This window comes from Martes martes, assembly GCF_963455335.1.
Source record: "Martes martes genome assembly, chromosome: X".
Classification (NCBI taxonomy): Eukaryota; Metazoa; Chordata; class Mammalia; order Carnivora; family Mustelidae; genus Martes; species Martes martes.
The window spans coordinates 109,337,677-109,356,145 of record NC_137897.1 but is presented as its reverse complement, the minus strand read 5'-3'; the positions used below and the strand labels follow the sequence as shown (position 1 = coordinate 109,356,145).

At 46.1% G+C, this 18,469-nt stretch overlaps 1 protein-coding gene across 1 annotated transcript in view; it reads right to left on the bottom strand.

The window, feature by feature from the left end:
- Positions 1-2,211: 2,211 nt before the first annotated feature.
- The window catches only part of F9 (coagulation factor IX), a 32,449-nt gene continuing 16,191 nt past the window's right edge, over positions 2,212-18,469 (bottom strand). Inside the window, exons 5-8 of the mRNA XM_080795879.1 lie at positions 16,943-17,071; positions 14,278-14,474; positions 4,583-4,697; positions 2,212-3,922 (exon numbers count right to left, since the gene is read on the bottom strand). Coding sequence (XP_080652005.1) covers positions 3,375-3,922; positions 4,583-4,697; positions 14,278-14,474; positions 16,943-17,071 — 989 coding nt within the window. The 3' untranslated portion in view covers positions 2,212-3,374. The remainder of the gene's footprint in view (positions 3,923-4,582; positions 4,698-14,277; positions 14,475-16,942; positions 17,072-18,469) is intronic.

Sequence of the window (18,469 nt, the reverse complement as noted above, 5' to 3'; positions counted from 1 at the left end):
TCTGTGTCTGGATAGGTTGAAAGGGCGGGGATTCCACAGTCTCTGGCCTCCTGAGATTCCTTCCACGGCCTCTGGAGTTTGCAAAACGTGCTGATTTTTGTAGCTCTTAACCGTGAGATTTCTAGATGGCATTAGGTTCAAATTCGGAAGGAGCCCCAGTTTCCCGAGTGCTTTGCTCAGACGGGCCTGCCAGCCGCTGACCTCGGTTTCCTGGCCCCCCCCATGGCTGCACGGCACAGTGGGAAGCTCAGCTGCCGTGGGGCCCCCGGTTTCTGGAGCAGCTGCTGTCTCCATGTGCCACATGGGTCTCAGCCCGCACAGCTGCCGGGAACCGAGTGGAGACGGCGCCGGGACGCCCGCGTGCCAGATGACACGGACAAACCTGCTCTAGAGGTCAGACGGCACATCTGGAAGGCCCCAGGTTTGCCGAAGGGGTGGCCTCCCGTGCGGAAGTCCCCCAGTGCGCTTTGTGCTTCCACGGTTCGGAGCGGGAGACCAGAGCTTCGGTCCCGGCTCTGCCCTTGCGGGCCTCTGGCCGTGGCCTTAACCTGGGCCTCCAGCGCCGCCTCTGTTAAGGCGGCCCCGCGGTTTTGAGGGTTTCTATGGGCCCTTGCCGCTCTGACATGTTTAAATGGGACTGGGAGCCTTCAGGAGTTGTTGAGAAATTGTAAGCATACAATTAAGCGACTCTGCGAACTGGTCTGCCATGGGTTAGGAGAGCAGGGGAGAAAAGCCTTTCTTTTTCCCTGGACGGAGCAAGTCGGACAGGACTCTGTTCCCGCCATCACAGAACAACGCACCTTCCCAAGAACCCGGAGCAGTCCCACTTAAGCCGCGAGTTCGGATGACTGCACCGCATGAGCACGAGCTCTGCTTTCATCTGTCACTTCCAGTAGTGCAGCGGCTTGTCTCCGCCCGCTTAGCTGAAGTACCCCAGTGATTCTGAACGCACTGATGACTCAGTCACCGCCACGGCACGTGCCCCAGGTAGAGTCTAGCGAGGCCCTGACTCCCGAGTCGCGGGCCCTCAGGCGGCTCGTGATGAAGCCCGTCGCATTTGAGCTCATGGGAACGAGGATAACGGGGGCTCGGAGCTTTCTGGGCCCGGGGTCTTCTTTCTTTGCCACCGGGAAGACAATCACAGGAGGTGTAAAGCCGCCCCCCATCGCTCCCTTTGTCAGGGGTGGTCTCCATGGCAACCAGGCCAGAATGGCTCCCTTTGACCAGCTGCGGAGTGCTGGGGTTACAGACCCTCCGTCATTCAAACGCGAAGTCACTGATTTCGAGCACGAATCAGTACCCTCCTCAAACCTGGCCGACGATTGTAGCTAACAATAGCAGAGCTGATTTCTTTCGTTTATTCTGGAAACCTCCATCCCGCTCATTATTGTTATTTATTATGGCCTCCTTTCAGGATACTCAACACAAGGCCAATTCCTGCTCTGGGATGAACACGGGTTCAGATTCAGCTAACATTTGTCGAGCATCTCCTGGTTTGGTCATGTAGCAGGCGTGGACAAAGCAATTTATATACGGTGTTTTAGTTCACTCACAAAACACATGAATGTGGATTCAAGTTTAATGTACACGTTGGTGTTCGGCCCGCAGTATTCAGTCCTTGAATATTTGTTGAATGAAGGAATGAAAGAGCAGGAAATCACAGGGTCAGCAAGGGCCTTGAGAGCATCCTGTCAAACTTCCTGTCAAACTTCATGGTACAAATGGAGAAATCAGAGCCCCAGATGTGGAGTGATTTATCCAAGGACATAGCCACAGCTGTTTAAACTCAGTTCTGTCCTAGGCGGATCTAGAACACTGCCCTCTCCAGGGCACAGAACACATCGCCTCAGATGAAAGCCGGTGACAGTAGAGCTTCAGACTCTGATGTGTCGCATTGCCCTTGGGCAACTTATGCTCAGCGTTCTGCTGAATGTGGTGTTTGTGCTACTTCTCTGTGAATGATGGGACAGGAAACGCTTCTTGAGAAATCTGAAAATACGTTAATTGGTACTTATGTTTGAAAGACTAAAGTAAAAAGGGATTCACTAGTAGATCTTGAAAGAAATCAGCAAGAGTGAGGCCTGGCTGGGGGGTGAGGTGATGGCCGCAGCTCAGTGGGGTCAAAGCGGTCCCAAACGTGATTTCTTCAGGAGTCTCACAAATCATGAAATATAGGACGACCGATTCACATCAACCCAATTCACAAAAAGCTGCGCTATGAACCAGAACATCAGTTTATTAACTCATAATGGAAGCCATTCTAACACATCAAAGTACTTGTGTAGGTTGGTCAGCAACCCTATAGAAAAGTCAATATGGAAGGCCTAATTATAATCGGTTGCCCGGAGAGCCAGAAAAGGGGGAGTGAGCCACCAGCACACCCTTCTCCACTGTGGGGATATGCTGGGTTAGGAGACATGACTCTCATGTTGTCTGGTCCAGGACAACTTCCTCCTCAACCCCGTATGTTCCTGGAGAGACACTGTGTTGATGTCACCCTTCTCAGTTACCTCCATCACAACACAATGACAAGCTCTTGGGGAACTATTTTGATGGGTCATTCCTTCCATGATGTGTGTATTTGAATAACATGACTCTCTCAGAGGAACTTTTCCTCCAAGATCTTCGGGTGCCTCACTTCAACCCGATGCTCCGAAAAGCAAGTCAAAAACCAAACTGAAAGCAAGTGTGGGTTTGACAGACATGTGTAACTGTGGACAGCAGTAAAACAGTGTGATGTGTCTCTTCCCTCCTTTAATCCCATGTAGGGAAAAGGGCGGGGAGAGGAAAAGGGAGAGAGAGAGGGAGAGAGAAACTGATTTCGGGATTAGGAGATGGAAGAGATAGAGGAAGTGGGAATGAGGGTACAGAAAAGGATGTGGTGTTTTCTGGTGAGTTTCAACCTGTCAGCTCCTCCTGTGTTCTTCCTTTATGAGTGTGGTGCCGACCTTGTCGTGAACTAGACCAAATTTCCCAGATACAGATCAAAAACATTCTGATGATTTTGGTGGGAGAGGTAAGAAAGATCTGGAACATAGAATGCTGCTAAGGAGGGGAAATCAGAGAGTTGCTCTGGTGGAGAAACTTCATGCCCGAGGGGCAGGATGAAGAACTTCACTTCCCAGTTTTGTCAAGGGCTGGACCTGTGCGAATGGTCACGATTTCCTATCACAGTACGTTTCTTTAGTGATTCCATTTTCTAATCTACTTACTCCAGCAAAATAGGAATTCTAGACAGATTTCTCCCCAGAAAGAGAAAAAAGCAGTATTCATAGGATGTATAGGGTCAAATCTAAAGAGATAGGAAAGCGATTAGTAAAGGACCTTGTCCATTTTCAACCCCGAATACAGCAACCTTGGAAATAGATTTTTCTTTAAGTGGACTTTGTCTTTTCTTTGATCCAGTTAACATACCGGGACACCTTTGTATATATGCCATATTTTCCTTTCATTGCACACTCCTCACCCCAGCTAATGATTCCAGTTAAGAAATTGACGCCTTCCACTTCGGTGACATGGGGCCCCCCGCTATCTCCCTGGCATGAATCTTTACCGCCCTCATGGAAGCCAGCACAGAACATGTTATTATAGATGGTGAACTTCGTGGAGCGAAGGCACGTGGCTCGGTCGACAAGTGGAACTTTAAGGTACTGGAGGATCGAAGCCGATCTCCCTCTGTTGAAGACTCTCCCCCAGCCACTCACGTAGCCGGATCCAAACTTGAGGAAGATGTTCGTGTATTCCCTGTCAGCAACGCAAATAGGGGTCACATAGCTGTTGAGCGTTAAGGGTTCATCCAGTTCCAGAAGGGCGATGTCATGGCTGTATTTATTTATAGTCGCATTGTAGCTGTGGTGAAGAATAGTGCGAATCACGTTTCGCCTTTGCTCTGTATGTTCCCTCACCTGGGTGTCATGTTCACCTACGAGGAAAAAATTTCTCTTCGGTCACAGGTCGACTTACACGTAAGGAAACAGCTTGGCCAAGATTTTTGGCATCCCTGAATTAACCGGCAGCCAGGTGTCAACGATCTCATTCTTACATTGCTAGGATTTTGGTAAAATGTAACGAGGGCCCATGCAGACATTTCAGACCAAAAACCCAATGGGGACCAACATGGAGCTGGTGTGTTCTCCCATGCTGGTATAAATCTTACATTGTTCAAGGGGGTAATTAATCTACTTGGCATGAATTACCCTACACTCCTAACTTCAAGTATTTCGATCCCTTTTGTGAGCACAGATGATATATTCACTGGGTCATTCAAAGGCTGTGCCAGGCCCCAGAGGTACAAAGGCGAATGATACGACACAGCTTTGGGGGAAGGCTCAGTCTGGTGGGGAAATGCAATGCACACATCATACGTAATTGTACCCCTGTGAGATGGGGGCGAAGTTGGGCACACCGAAAGAACTTTGGGTCCTTGGAGGATGGAAGAAGTTCGGGTCTGGAAATATGGCTCCCCTAGCACTAGCCCAAATTATTTCACAAAGAACTTCGTAGACCTTAGGAAAATATGATGCATCCGTCATATAGAAGGTCTAGTGATCCTGCAGATTCCTACCGTTTTTCGTTTATTTACCTGCAACCACGGTAATTTTATCACCAGGCTCAATGCAGTGGGCTGCAGTTACCACCCATTTTTCATTGATGATGGACCCTCCACAGAACGCATCGATCTTCCCATTCAAAAGGACCTGTGGAAACAAAATCGTGAAACTTACTACCTAAGGTGTTCGATCCAGAACAAAAGAAATACAGGTGCTGTTGACAGGAGTGGGCACAAAGTTTGATTCCAGGTGCTGGCAGAGCTGGAGTGTTGCTGAAAGTGTCAGCTTTGCAGATGAGTTAGTGTTTCTGGAGCGCACTCAACAAAGCCATTTCTGTAACTGACTTGGAGAGGATGTGCAGGGAGAGCCAGGGGGAGCTCTAGAGGAGGCAAGTTAGGAGGGGACGGCTTCTTTTGGTGATTTGGGGCCCTTGGATGCCTTTTCCAGGTGAGTCGGATTCTCTGAAGGCACGGATTGCTTCATGGGAATACGGCAGCTAAATTCGGAAATTTAATTGACTCCTCCAGATCCATTGTTACTATTGAGTTTTCTGTCGCTGCATGAGGATATCTTGCTACGGGGTGATTTGAGAGAGTACTGATCTTTCCCTCGGGTCTTTTTAAGCCCTTTACGGACTATGAATTGAGACCCCTGGCCTCCATAAGAGCTGTGCTTACAGCCATCGTGGCGGTAAGGAACAGCAGGACACATGCACTCCTTCTCTCTTCCCCTAGCCCTATCCCACTACCCCCTGGCCGGCCAGTAAACTGCCTCCATCCTGAAAGATCTCCTTAGCTGTGCTTGGGCCAGGTGGACAGAGGCGATCGGGGGCTGGTTTGAGCCTGGACATTATTAGACAAGAGGCCAGTCCATTCTTTCATCCGTACATCGATTATATAACCAGAGTGGACAGCGGATATTTTTACCGCCTCAATATCTAGATCAACTCGGAGAATTTCACTTCCAGTGTGCCCAAGGGCCTCGAGCCACCTCTTCAGGCAGAAAGCTGAGAAGTATGGACACTAGAGGGCGCACTGAACATTCGGTAAACCTTATGCGGGAGCTGACTAGCTCTTACCAACTCATGCCCTTTTTCTAAAGCACACCTCGTCTCACGCTATAAATCCGTTTCTCAACTAAGGGAAAAAAGTGATCAGTGGTCTCAAGTGTGAGTCTGGGAAGGTCCTTGGTGGGTATTCTAGTGAAGATTCTTTTTGCCTTGAATTCAATTTACTGAACACCTACTAAATCCTAGACAGCCAAGCGTCAGCCTCCTATCCAGAGAACTCTGGGGCGGACTCACGGCAAGCCTCTGACCCCTTTTTCTTTTCTTTCCTTTTCTAAGATTTTATTTATTTCTCTGACAGAGAGAGAGAGAGAGAGAGACAGCGAGAGAGGGAACACAAGCAGGGGGAGTGGGAGAGGGAGAAGCAGGCCTCCTGCTGAGCAGGGAGCCCGATGCGGGGCTCGATCCCAGGACCCTGGGATCATGACCCCAAACCAAGGCAGACGCTTAATGACTGAGCCACCCAGGTGGCCCTGACCCCTTTTCCACACTTTACTTTCTCATTTTCTGGCTGTTGTTTTTTGTACAAGTATATGTAAATAAATAAATGCTTTATGTAAAAATATAGGAAAACTCACATAATAACATAATAAACACCTGTGTAGCCGCCACCATCCAGACTTAACAGTCATTCTTAATTTTTTTGAACATTTATTGATCACTTACTATGGACTAATCACTGTGCTAAGTCTTACGTACATTTAATACAACACTTGGTGGAGTGATATTAATATGCCCATTTACAGATGAGCAAACCAAGGTTTAGATACGTACATTAACTCCTTTAAGGTCAGTGGTGAAGCTATGATGCAAAGCCTCGTCTGCCAGCCTTCAGAGTCTATGCTCCTAAGAGCACAGCGTGTCTCCAAATGCGGTTGGTGGGGCAATGGCAGTAGAATCATCAGGATGCTTGCAAAATCCAGATTTGGAGGCCCCCCCTCCGGCAAATAATCAGAATATTTGGTGGGTGTGACTGGAGGAAATGAAGATCTCCAGAAAATCCTTATGCATAATTAAGTTTGAGAAATTCTGTTTCAGAATTTCCAAGGCTTCATGACCTTTGTTTCAAAAGTGCTCCATCTACACAGAGCTGGCCACATAATTTGTGGGGCTCAGTCAAAAATGAAAATGTGGAACCCCTTGTTCAAAAGCCAGGAAAAAACATGCCATTGAAAATACTTAAATACAATTTTTTTTTTCTTTCCTCTGTGGTCTCTTGCAATCTATCATGGGGTTTTTATTTTTTATTATTATTTATTTATTTATTTATTTATTTTTTTTTTTTTATTTATTTATTTTTTTAAAAAAGATTTTATTTTATGTATTTGAGAGGAGAGAGAGAGAGAGAGAGAAGACATGAGTAGGGGGGAGAGGGAGGGGGGAGGGGGAGGGACAAGCAGACTCCCCGCTAAGTGGGGAGCCTGACATGGGGCTCCATCCCAGGACCCCGAGATCACCACCTGAGCCTAAGGCAGATGCTTACCCGACTGAGCCACCCAGGCACCCCAAGGGGTTATTTTATTTTATTTTTTTAAGTCGGCTCTACGTCCAGTGTGGAGCCTGACATGGGGCTTGAACCCACAACCCTGAGATCAAGACCTGAGCTAAGATCAAGAGTCAGCTGCTTAACTGACTGAGCCACCCAGGTGCCCCCATGGTGTTTTTAATGTTACTACTTCATGTCATGCTTTCTCAGGCCTCGGGGCTATTTGCTGGGAGAGTACAGACACTAACAGGTGCCCAGGAACTGCCCCCTGTGATCTGGCATGCAAGCACAAATACCCTTGGTGGCCAGGTCCCCCTCCTACCAGTCCCATGTCGCAGCAGAGGAAGGTAAGCCATTCGGCCCTTCTCGCTGGCCCAGGGCACCAACCAACAGTGGAGGCGTGAGTCCCAAGGGATTACAGCTTCCATGGCGGGACGTGCTCAGCACCTGCAATGGAGGTGGGCAAGAGGCTTGCCCCCACCAAATGAGCTGTGACACACACCTAAGATGCTATATAGCCATGCCCCATCCCCAAATGGCACAGAGTATGTACACCCAACCTCAACCCTCCCTGTGCTGGTGCAGGAGGAGGGTGACGATGATGGCCAAGGGGGGTATGCCAGCATGCCATGAGCTGAGGGTGGCAGTGGCCATTGGGCATGTATGGGGAGGAGGAGGCAGGCCTGGCCAATGAACCAGGTGACAAGGGAGTGGGAGGTCGAGAATCCATCCCAGGGAGGTGGTGAGAAGTTCCACAGAGGTAAGTGGACATCTCTCAGCCTAATGGGTTGGTTAGGCCAGACTGAATGATATCCACGGCCCCTGGGCACAGAGACTATGATGTAGCTAGTTTGACTCCTGGCGAAGACTTGCTGCCTAGAGCGTCTATTCCTTTCTGGTGGATGGTTGAGAGATAGGACTGTGTTTTTTTGAGCCTGAAGAGTGTTGTTGTTGGTGGTGGTGTTTTTTGTTTTTTGTTTTTTTGCCAATCTCTGATTGGTATTAGAAATTTTAGCAAACGTCTTTGCCAAGAAAAAGCCCTAAAATATATTTGCATTTAAAGATATTACAAATGACTAGATTTTGGAATGTTTGCTTGGCTACTGCAGGATCACAGCTATCTAAATATGAGCTATTTGGGGATGAGCTGTCTGCTTGGCCAAGGACAAGTTCTTGTAAGACATCACTTTGGAAAATGAAGGGAAAAACGGGAAAGCATACGTTCTGAGCAAGGCATCCAAGTTCTGATCTGTCAACCCTTTTCATGTTTGTCCTATGCTAATAGGAGCCTGTTTTCTCTCTTTCAGACACATACACAGATGCCCACCAAACTCACCCACATCCATCTACAAAGTACACATTCACATAGCTCTCCTGATGCTCTTCATTGATAATGCCATCCCAGAGCACTAGCTGTCGCCCTGTTACTCTCTTCCTAACCTTTAACTTGAATGTGGCCTTTACCTCCAGCTTTCCAATGACATCTTTTTTCCTGTTTGCATACTCGTTCTCTCATGTAAAAAGCAAAACCATTTCTGCACAATGTACAGCTTGTTATGCCCACAGGTGTGACTCGCCCAGCCATTGGTCCGACTTCATTTTTCTGGGCACAGAGGGGATGCTCATTTTCTTTTTCATTTTCGGTTTTTAATGGTTAACTACACTGATCATTGAAATAGCTTTCATCAATCCATCTTAGAGAATAATAATCTAAATGTTCTGTCCAAAATAGCTTTGTGGGGCCAGGTGAGATTACATATGTCATGTTTTTGTTTCTCTTAATTGAAACTTTATCATTTGGGGGTTACTTTTTCCAGGTCAAGATGTATCTATAGTCTTAGGCACCTTGTATAAAATCTTTCTCCCAGTCCACCCCCTTTCCAATGTAAAGGGACAAAAAGAAAAAGTTCCGATTCATACATAGGGTAACTGTGTGCTGTCTTCCATAGGGGTGTGTCTTATCTGATGGAAAGGGTTGGGTGTGTGGAGGTAGCCCTGCAGGTCAAGGCCTCGGGTACATTTAAGGATCGCTTCAGGCCTAAACTGAAGAAAGCTGAGACTGGGGGAAATGCTGAGAGGTTTTGAAGATTCTTTAGGTCAAGAACAGAATACGGAGTAGACAGACAGCTTCTCAAGACCTTTTTCTGGTTGAAACAGTTGCACATTGGCAATTGTATGTGATACAACCTAATATAAAGGTTAAGGGAAGCTTAATTCACCACTTGGCTTCTATTGTATTCTATTTTTTTTAATCCGGTAAAATAATCTCCAGATTATTAAATGTAGAATAACTATGGCTAATACAGAGCTGAGGCCCATGATGAAACAGAAAACAGAAAGACCAGGTACTTCACATTCAAGGCCAGACAGATCCAAAACAGAACAGAAAGTGCGGGAGGAGCTCTTGGGGCAAGTTTGCGCATGCGCAGAATTATTGGCTGACGGGGTCAAGGGTAAGGGACCAAAACCAAATTAAAGCTTTAGAAAGCGAAAACATGGTATTGCTTTCTCAAATTTCTCTTTTAAACTGTTGATGAAGGTGGCCTCGTAGTACAGGTGTTTTGATTTCCCTTTTCTCTAATGTTCAAAGGTTTTCATGGCTTCCCTATATAGTATGAAATTTGAGTCCTGTTTTTGTTTTCCACTCTAAGGATGATAGTGACTCTAGAAACTATCCTTTCTGTCCCTGTGTAGTGCGCTTCACCCTCCAGCTTCCTCTCCCGGCTCCTGAAGTGTCCCAGCATTGTCCCTGTCTCCTCTCCCTGAGCTCTCCAGAGCAAATCCCCGGTGCCTTTGACCTATAGGGGTCCGGGGTGGGCCTGGCCGGGCTGGAACCCGGAGGGGATTATGGGAACGCCCCGGGGCAGGGGGCGGACCCAGTGCGGCTTCGCCTCCAGCCTGGCAGCGGAGGGGAAAGCCCTCGGTCAAGGTAAGGACCGAACGCGGCCACGGCCACGGCCACGCTTGAGCTGGGGGCCAGGTGAACCTCACTTCTTAGGGTCCCAAACCTGGCTGGAGTGGCAGAGGTCCGCTAGCCTGCCCCACTGTCCCACCAGGTGGACCAGGGCCCTCGACACTCCCCACGGGTTTACCAGGCCGCGGCGTCCCCGGCTCTTCGCGTGAACAGTTCAGCAAACACGGGTTCAACCCGAGGTTTCCCCCAAAGCCGCGCAGCCCCCGTCACCGACGCCGGGGTTGGAGAGGGCTTTTCTTAACCGGGCCCAGAATCTGCTTGCCTGCCTCTGACTTTCACCCATAAAACCCTCAAAGCAAAAGCCGCCCTCTCCCTTCCCTTGTGGCCCCTTAGCTCTTGCCAACAGCTGACGAAAACCTTTCCCTTAGCGCACGAAACCTCTCCAGCTTGACGCTGTTCATTACTCCAGATGAAAGCGACCTCTCTGTGTTCTTCTCTGTGCGAGTTGTTCACCCACGGAGTGGCTTTATCCCCCGCCCCCTACCCTTTTCAGGAAGTGTGGGAATTGGGAATCCTTTCTGGGTGGTATTACTGAACTGTTTCGTGTTCCCGAGCCATAGACCTATTTTGGCCATGAAAACCCCAGCGGCTGCTTGGCTTTCTCCTGACGCCTTGGCTACAGCTACTGTGTTGCCGTCAATCAAATCAAGCATTTCCACCTTGCACAGGAGTGGGGGATGTGCCGCTGGCCCATCCACAAAGGAGAGACTCTGGTTCCTCTCCTGTTGCGTCTTTGAAAGTGACTTTTGTACAGTTAGTTTATCTCCTGTTTTTGAAAACTAATAACCTTTTGTGAGACAGTGGGTGGAGGTGGGTGTGGAGAGACAGCCCTTGGGTGAGAAGGAAACTGCAGAACGATGGTAAGATCTTTCTCAAGTGTTCTAAAAAAGAGCTCAGCTCTACGCCTTTGAAAAAGACTTAAAGTTACTGCTTTGTGCCTATACACTCAGTAATCCTACTTCGTGTGGATGAACTAGGGAGTCAACATGTGCATGAGTGGTCTTGAACATTCCAAATGGTCTTAGCTAGGTATGATGGGAAAGAGTTGATAGGTATACTAACTATGTAAGTGTGCAATGAGGACATGAAAAGATTTGAAATGATGTGTATCTTTTATATCTTCTTCCTTACCAGTACCCCTGCAACCATCATCTAACAGTTTCTTCTACTTAAAAGAAAAAAAAATAGCTTGCTAGAGTTACTAAAATTTCTATTCGGAAAGACTTGATTTGTTAAAACATTGGCAAGCATCTGGCTTAAAGGGGGTGGGTGGAAAATGGAGAGATTATATGACTAAATTGAGATTTTATACCCCCTCTTTAGCTATTATTTGAGTATGTTTGCCAATTTCATTTCTGGGTTGACAAGGGGACAAGGCTAAGCCCACAATGGGAGCATCCTGGGATATTTTTTTAATCCTGGGACTTTTCTTTGTTTCTTTTTTTAAAGAGAAGTCACCTTTTAGGTAATAAAACACCCCTGGCTTTGCGGATCCTTCCCACTCTAGGGACTGCTTTATGTCCCACAACCCCGGGAAGATAATTATTATAAAGTAGGATCTTTTGTTCCAACCACCTATCCCTGGAAGTTGGATACATAATGAATAAGAATGTGCAAGAACACAAATAGTAAAATTAGATAGAATTAGATACATGGATGTTAAATAGAATGAAAGCGTAATTAGAGTGGCTGAATCCAGTAGTGATTGTTCAAGGAAAGGTCAGTGGGGAAGATCATTCTTACAAAGAGTCATGAAGGAGAACAGAGGTGGGGATGAGTGAAGGAAGAAGTCATGGTGGGTGAGGGGAGCAGTGCTGGTAGGATGCCTGGATAAGGGATAGAGGGGGTGTCAAGGAACACACAATGTATTTTGGTGGCTGTAAGATCAAGTCCAGCAAATACTCTTTTTAAAAGATTTTATTTATTTATTAGAGAGAGCATGAGAAGGTCAGAGGGAAAAGCAGACTCCCTGCTGAACAGAGAGCCTGACGTGGGACTTGATCCCAGGACCTTGGGATCATGACCTGAACCGAAGGCAGATGCTTAATAGACTGAGCCACACAGGTGCCCTCCGACAAATATTCTTTTTTTTTTTTTTTAAATCTGTGATTTTCTTTTTTTTTTTTCTAAGATTTTATTTATTTATTTGACAGACAGAGATCACAAGTAGGCAGAGAGGCAGGCAGAGAGAGAGGGAGGAAGCAGGCTCCCTGCTGAGCAGAGAGCCCGATGCGGGGCTCGATCCCAGGACCCTGAGATCATGACCTGAGCCGAAGGCAGAGGCTTTAACCCGCTGAGCCACCCAGGCATCCCTCGACAAATATTCTTAAAAGCAAATCCAAGGTGGGGCATCTGGGTGGCTCAGTCGTCAAGCGTCTGTCTGCCTTCAGCTCCTGGGATCAAGTCCCACATTGGGCTCCCTGCTCAGCAGGAAGTCTGCTTCTCCCTCTTCCTCTGCCTTGCCCTCCCACTTGTGCGTGCAGTCTCTCTGTGTGTCTGTCTGTCTCTCTCAAATAAATGAAATCTTTAAAAAAAAGGCAAGGCCAAGGTAAAAGAACAGAAAATATAGTCTTGGTTGTGATGGCCTACCACCCTTCACTACCATTCTTTACAATGTCTGTGCCAATCCCTACCTCCTAGGCAAATGTTCAGTATCTTAAGACCCATTATGTTGGAAAATGTCAAGCATTCTGAAGAATCCTGAATAGATACATAGTTTCAGAGAATTCCAGTGGTGTTAAACCTGGGACATTTACCTGATCCTAGCTTAAATTGTTACTGGTTTGATGACTGAAAAGTCCTTGATGCTACTGGTCCCTGAGGGCAAAAATTCAGACCTCAGTAGAGATAATATTTTGGAGCAAAGCATCTTGAATTGCCACAAAATCATATGACCATGGATACTAGGGAGTTTTGAGTTAGACTAACCTATTACAAGCACCGTCCAATAGAACTTCTGCAATGATAGCAGTGTTCTGTGCCTATGCTGTCCAGTACCATGGCCCCGGGCCATATGTGGCTGTTGTGCACTTGAAGTGTGGCAGGTGTGCCTGAGATGAGTTTTTAATTTTACTTAATGGCAGTTGTTTAGATTTAAGTAGCTACGTGTGGTTAGCAGTTATGTGATTGGATGGAACCACTTTATATAAGGACCAGCCTGGCTCCTGGGCTCTGGGGCCCACTTCTTCTCTCACATAGAATCGCTCAGACTTCAGCTGTAGGGTCAAGGGTAAGTTTTGCTACAAATCTAGCTCTTGGTTGTTGCCTCAGAAATGTGCACAGGTGATTCGCATGTGGGTTGTTTGCAGATCACACCTGGAGAAGATGTGCAGCTAGAAATGTGGGTACCACGAGTTTACTGTTTGGCGTTTGGTTCCTTTGGTTCCACATTGTAGTATATGCATCAAAATCACCCAAAGGGCTTGGTAACTAGCACACGAGTTGATGCATCCCCCCCACCCCAGAGATTGTGCCTCAGTAGGTCATTGGGCGACCATGAAAATCTGCATTGCAAACAAGTTTTCAGGTGATTCTGATGCTAGCCCACTTTGAGCCTTGGACCAAGCCCCTATTTCAGACCCTAGTTCCAGTAACCCAGTTCTTGCTTTACTCCTTCCTACGTGACTCCTTTTAAAAATCCCTTCAACGGCCCTGGGTGGTTCAGTCACTTAAGCATCTACCTTCAGCTCAGGTCATGATCCCAGGGTCCTGGGATCCAGTCCCACATCGGGCTCCCTGCTCAGCGGGGAACCTGCTTCTCCCTCTACCCTTCCCCCATGCTCATGATCTCTCTCTCTCCCTCTTTCTCAAATAAATAAGTAAAAAAAAAAAAATCCTTTCAAAATAATCCAATTTCTCTGGACCTAGAGACTTCCTCTCACCAGTTCTCCCATGAGCTGAAGTAGTGCCCTGAACCCCAGTATCTGTGACCTCACTTCCAGACCTCCCAGTTGCATGCCTGGAATCCTGCTCTGCTTTCCTTGGTGTTAGACTCTCCTTGACCTTGTATGGTTGCTGTCCTTGGACTTCTCTCTCACTAGCTCCCCACCACTGACGGCTTCTTCGTAGTGCTTGGTATTGAAACTTACCTAAATGCTTCCCCCACCCCAACAGGCCTATCTAATGCCCACGTCTCAGCCCCCGCCTGGCTTGTCCCTTGCCCTCTGGGCTCCAGTTTTGACAGACCATTAATAGAGAGTACCTGCCAAGGGAATTGACCTGGTTTGGCATCTTTCCCACCAACAACTCGAGTGAGGTCGTTGAGCGGTTGGGTAAGGTTCTCGGAAGTTTTTTCCGCTTCAGTGGAATTTTCATAGTCCATATTGGAAAAAAAAGTTTCAGCACGGGTGCGTGTCGTAGAAATGTGTGGGACGGAAACTCTTCCACATGGAAACGGCACTAGAAACATGGGAAAGGAAATTTAGCATTCTAATATTCCTCATTGGCAAGCAGAGCATGTTTTACAGAAATCGAGAATGAGGCCTGTCCTTGTCACTTCTGAGAAGCAGGCCCATCAATATTTTAAAAATCTAATCAATGAATATAGTCTCAAACTAAAAGGTTAATTGCATTATTTTCATGGAAAGTTTTCAAACCCTTCATGAAAAGAACATTTGGCTCAGGAATCCATCATCTTTACGGAAATAGAATAGGTGTTCCAGAATCAAATTTTGTAAGTTTTATAAAGTGTAATGATTTTTTTCTTTACTAAAAAGTCTTACTCCCAAGTACTGTCCTTAAATGGGATTCTGATGACTGGTGCCCCATAACTTTAACTTTAGAGTTAGGTAAATGGGGTTTCTGTTGCTTTATTGGGAACCAGGCTTTCTTTTGTAGACTAGAATGCCTTCTAGTCTCTAAGGTGGATTTAGGGATACGCTGGGAAGAAATCATGATTTAACTATTTAATTCGGTTAAGTATTAACTGAATAAATGAATGTGGGGGGGCCGCCTGGCTGGCTCAGTTGGAAGAGCACGCAGCTCTTGGTGTTTGGGTCATGAGTTTGAGTCCCACGTTGGGTGTGACTTAAAAAACCCACAAACCTTTAACCAAGGAAATTATTTATATGATTATCACAGCCACATCCTCCTGGGAACGGGCCACCTTTTTACCTTGGGTCAGTTCATTTCCTGAAGGCAAGAAATCATCTCCTGCTATGTTGGGGCCAACCAGAACGGAAATTGGTAGTCAAGCAAAGTCACCTTACGTTTCATTTTCATTTTTCACTTTGCTTCTAGCCACATTCCTTATAACAGACATTTCTATAACAACCAGCTGCAGCAAAGTATCATGAAGACAGCATGTGGTTGGGAAAACAGGAAATTAGTTCAAAATACTTATGTATAAATATATATCATCAACAATGCCAGAGGAAAGGGACCATTACTATTAAAGGCAGGAAAGCTTATTTTAGGTTTGGCCTACTTACTCTGCTAAGAATAAGGCTATATTCAAATATAACACTTAATAGTTCGAGATGGTTCGCAATCCTTTTTTTTTTTTTTTTCTAACATAGAAGGGCTTATAAGAGCTTAGCTACTATGCCATCTGTCTACACTGGAAGTTAGATTTTGAAGGTTAAAACATATAGATCTTCTTCTCCGGAGCTGGGCTGGCTGTGAAACGATTCATGTGAAGAACCAGGCAGAAGGATGGGGTGGGGTGGGTGGGTCCCTGAAGCGTTAGACTCTTTTAGCTGCAGTGGCATGTATACTCGTGGCTTCTGGTCCTTTCTTTAATTTCCTCTGCCGGCTGCTTTGGCGAGATAGGTATCGAACCCAGTTACAGAGAAATGATGCATGATTTAATGTACCAATTTCATACCAGGCTTTGCAAATGCAAAAGAAATTATATCTAGTTTGCTTCAAAAAGGCCCCTCATTTATCAAATATAATTGATCTTGCAGAACCTACTGTTGTGTGTGTGTGTGTGTGTGTGTGTGTGTGTTTTATCAAAGTTTCTATTGCTTTGTTTCAGAGACAAGCAATATGAGTGTGGAGTGGAGATGTTCTGAATGCCCCAGTCAGCTGTCAACATGGTGGCCTGGTTGACATGACTGGGAAACATTGTTTTGTCCACGGCTGTACAGACAGTGTTGGTCAGCCTGGCACAACCTGAAATAGATGGTTGTTGCAACTATTTGGATGCCAAGTGTGTAAGCTCAGCCCCGTGTAAACTCAGGCCGAGACCTAAGGATAGGAAATAACCTTCTCAGAGTAAGCCAGCCACACCCCGGCAGAATCAGGCTTAACATTCACCATCCCATGTACTAGAAGCCCATCAGTCAATCCTGTATGTATCTTTTATGGCCTGGGATTACTACCATAATTTGATTCGATGAATTCCAGATATACAGAAATCATGCAAATTGATTGCTTTGTGATCTAAAAGCCAGAAAAAAAAAATGGACCCAGAAAAGATTTCAGACTGAGGACCGTTACAGAGTTTCTATTTAAAATGGCCATGCCGGGAACCTGGGTGGCTCAGTGGGTTAAAGCCTCTGCTTTCGGCTCAGGTCATGATCCCAGGGTCCTGGGATCGAGTCCCGCATCGGGCTCTCTGCTCAACAGGGAGCCTGCTCCCTCCTCTCTCTCTGCCTGCCTCTCTGCCTACTTGTGATCTCTGTCTGTCAAATAAATAAATAAAATCTTAAAAAAAAAAATAAAATGGCGATGCCATTTGGAAAGTTAGCCAATTCAAGCTACTAATCTTTTCTGTGATCTCAAAAAGAAGTAGACACGAATAGGGATTATAAAAGTAGGTAGGCTAGTTAGAATGCCCTGCAGTTTCAAATATAGATTTGGAGGATGGATCTCCCCAGGTTTAAAAAACAAACAAACAAAAAATAACTGATTTAGATTTTGACCTGCTGGTTCACAGGACCTCTGGTCTTCCGCAAGTTGGTACCCCGTGGTACAGGAGCAAACCACCTTGTTATTGGGGCCCAGTTTACAAAACTGGTTGCATCTGCCATTCTTAATGTTGCATGTTACATCTGAAAGAGAGCAAAATAAACAGCAGTAGCATCATTTCCACGTGCATATCTCAAGAGTGCCTGAAGCCACTGATTCACGTATAGGCCACACATAAGCACGGGGCATTCATGGAGAGAAGCTTGGGAGCCTCGAGCTAAGAGTGGAAGGAAAGATAAAATTTTTAATAAGGCATAAAAATGGCAGCAATATATTCGATTTGGCATAAACTGAAGGTTTGGGTGTTCTACTTTCACTAAATCTTGGACTGCAATTTTAAGAAGCTGTTTATGAAAGGATAATATATATTCAGGGATGTCCCTCAAAACTTCAGGGTGAATTTTCACCAAGTGTGTGCGCCTGTTTAAACACTAAACTGATCGATGGATGGGCCATTATCCCCATCCCCGTGCCCCCTTCCAGCCCTATCCTGGTCCTCCTTTCCAAAGTTACCATCCGTTAACAGATTCTAAGAGTAAATTTTGCCTGTTCATGAACCTTATATAAATAGAAGTTCACCATATGCACTCCTCGGTGTCTTTCATTGAATGCTTTGTGAGTTTTATCCATGTTTTTTGTACAGCAGTGGTTCATTTGCATGCTGGATAGTATTCCATGGTGTAAATATTTCTGTTTTTATCCATTTTACTGTTGATGAATATTTGAGTTGAGTTTCCAGTTTTTGGCTCTTAGGTGTAATGCTATAATGAACATTCTTAATACAGATCTTTTGATAATATACGCGTGAGTCCTGGGTATATACTTATGAGTGCAATTACTGGATCGTATGTTCAGGTTTAGTAGATATTGCCAAGCAGTTTTCTGAAATACTTGTACAAATTTAAATTCCCACCATCAGTGTCTGAGGGTTCCAGTTCTTGGACATATTTTTTGCTGGTTTCTTCTCCCACTCTGACTTGCCTTTTTTGTCCTAAAATAGTGTATTTTGCTGAAGAGAAGTTCGTAGGTTTTTTAATGTTTTATTGATTGATTTGAGAGAGGTGAGAGCACAAGCAAGCGGAACAGCAGGCAGAGGGAGAGGGAGAAGCAGTCTTCCCGCTGAGCAGGGAGCCCGATGCGGGGCTCGATCCCAGGACCCGGGGATCATGACCTGAGCTGAAGGCAGATAGATGCTGAACTGACTGAGCCACCTAGGCACCCCCACAGTTGTTTTTTTTTTTTTAAGATTTGTTTATTTATTTTAGAGGGGGAGAGAAAAAAATCTCGAGTAGACTTCCTGCTGAGTGTGGAGCCAATACTGGGCTTGATCTCGTGACCCTGAGATCATGACCTGAGCGGAAATCAAGAGTTAACTGCCTGAGCCACCCAGGCACCCCACTGAAGTTCATGGCTTTAATCTAAGCCAATTTATCTAAGCCTACTTGAAGCTGGCTGCAGTAGGTTTATATCAACATTAGAGA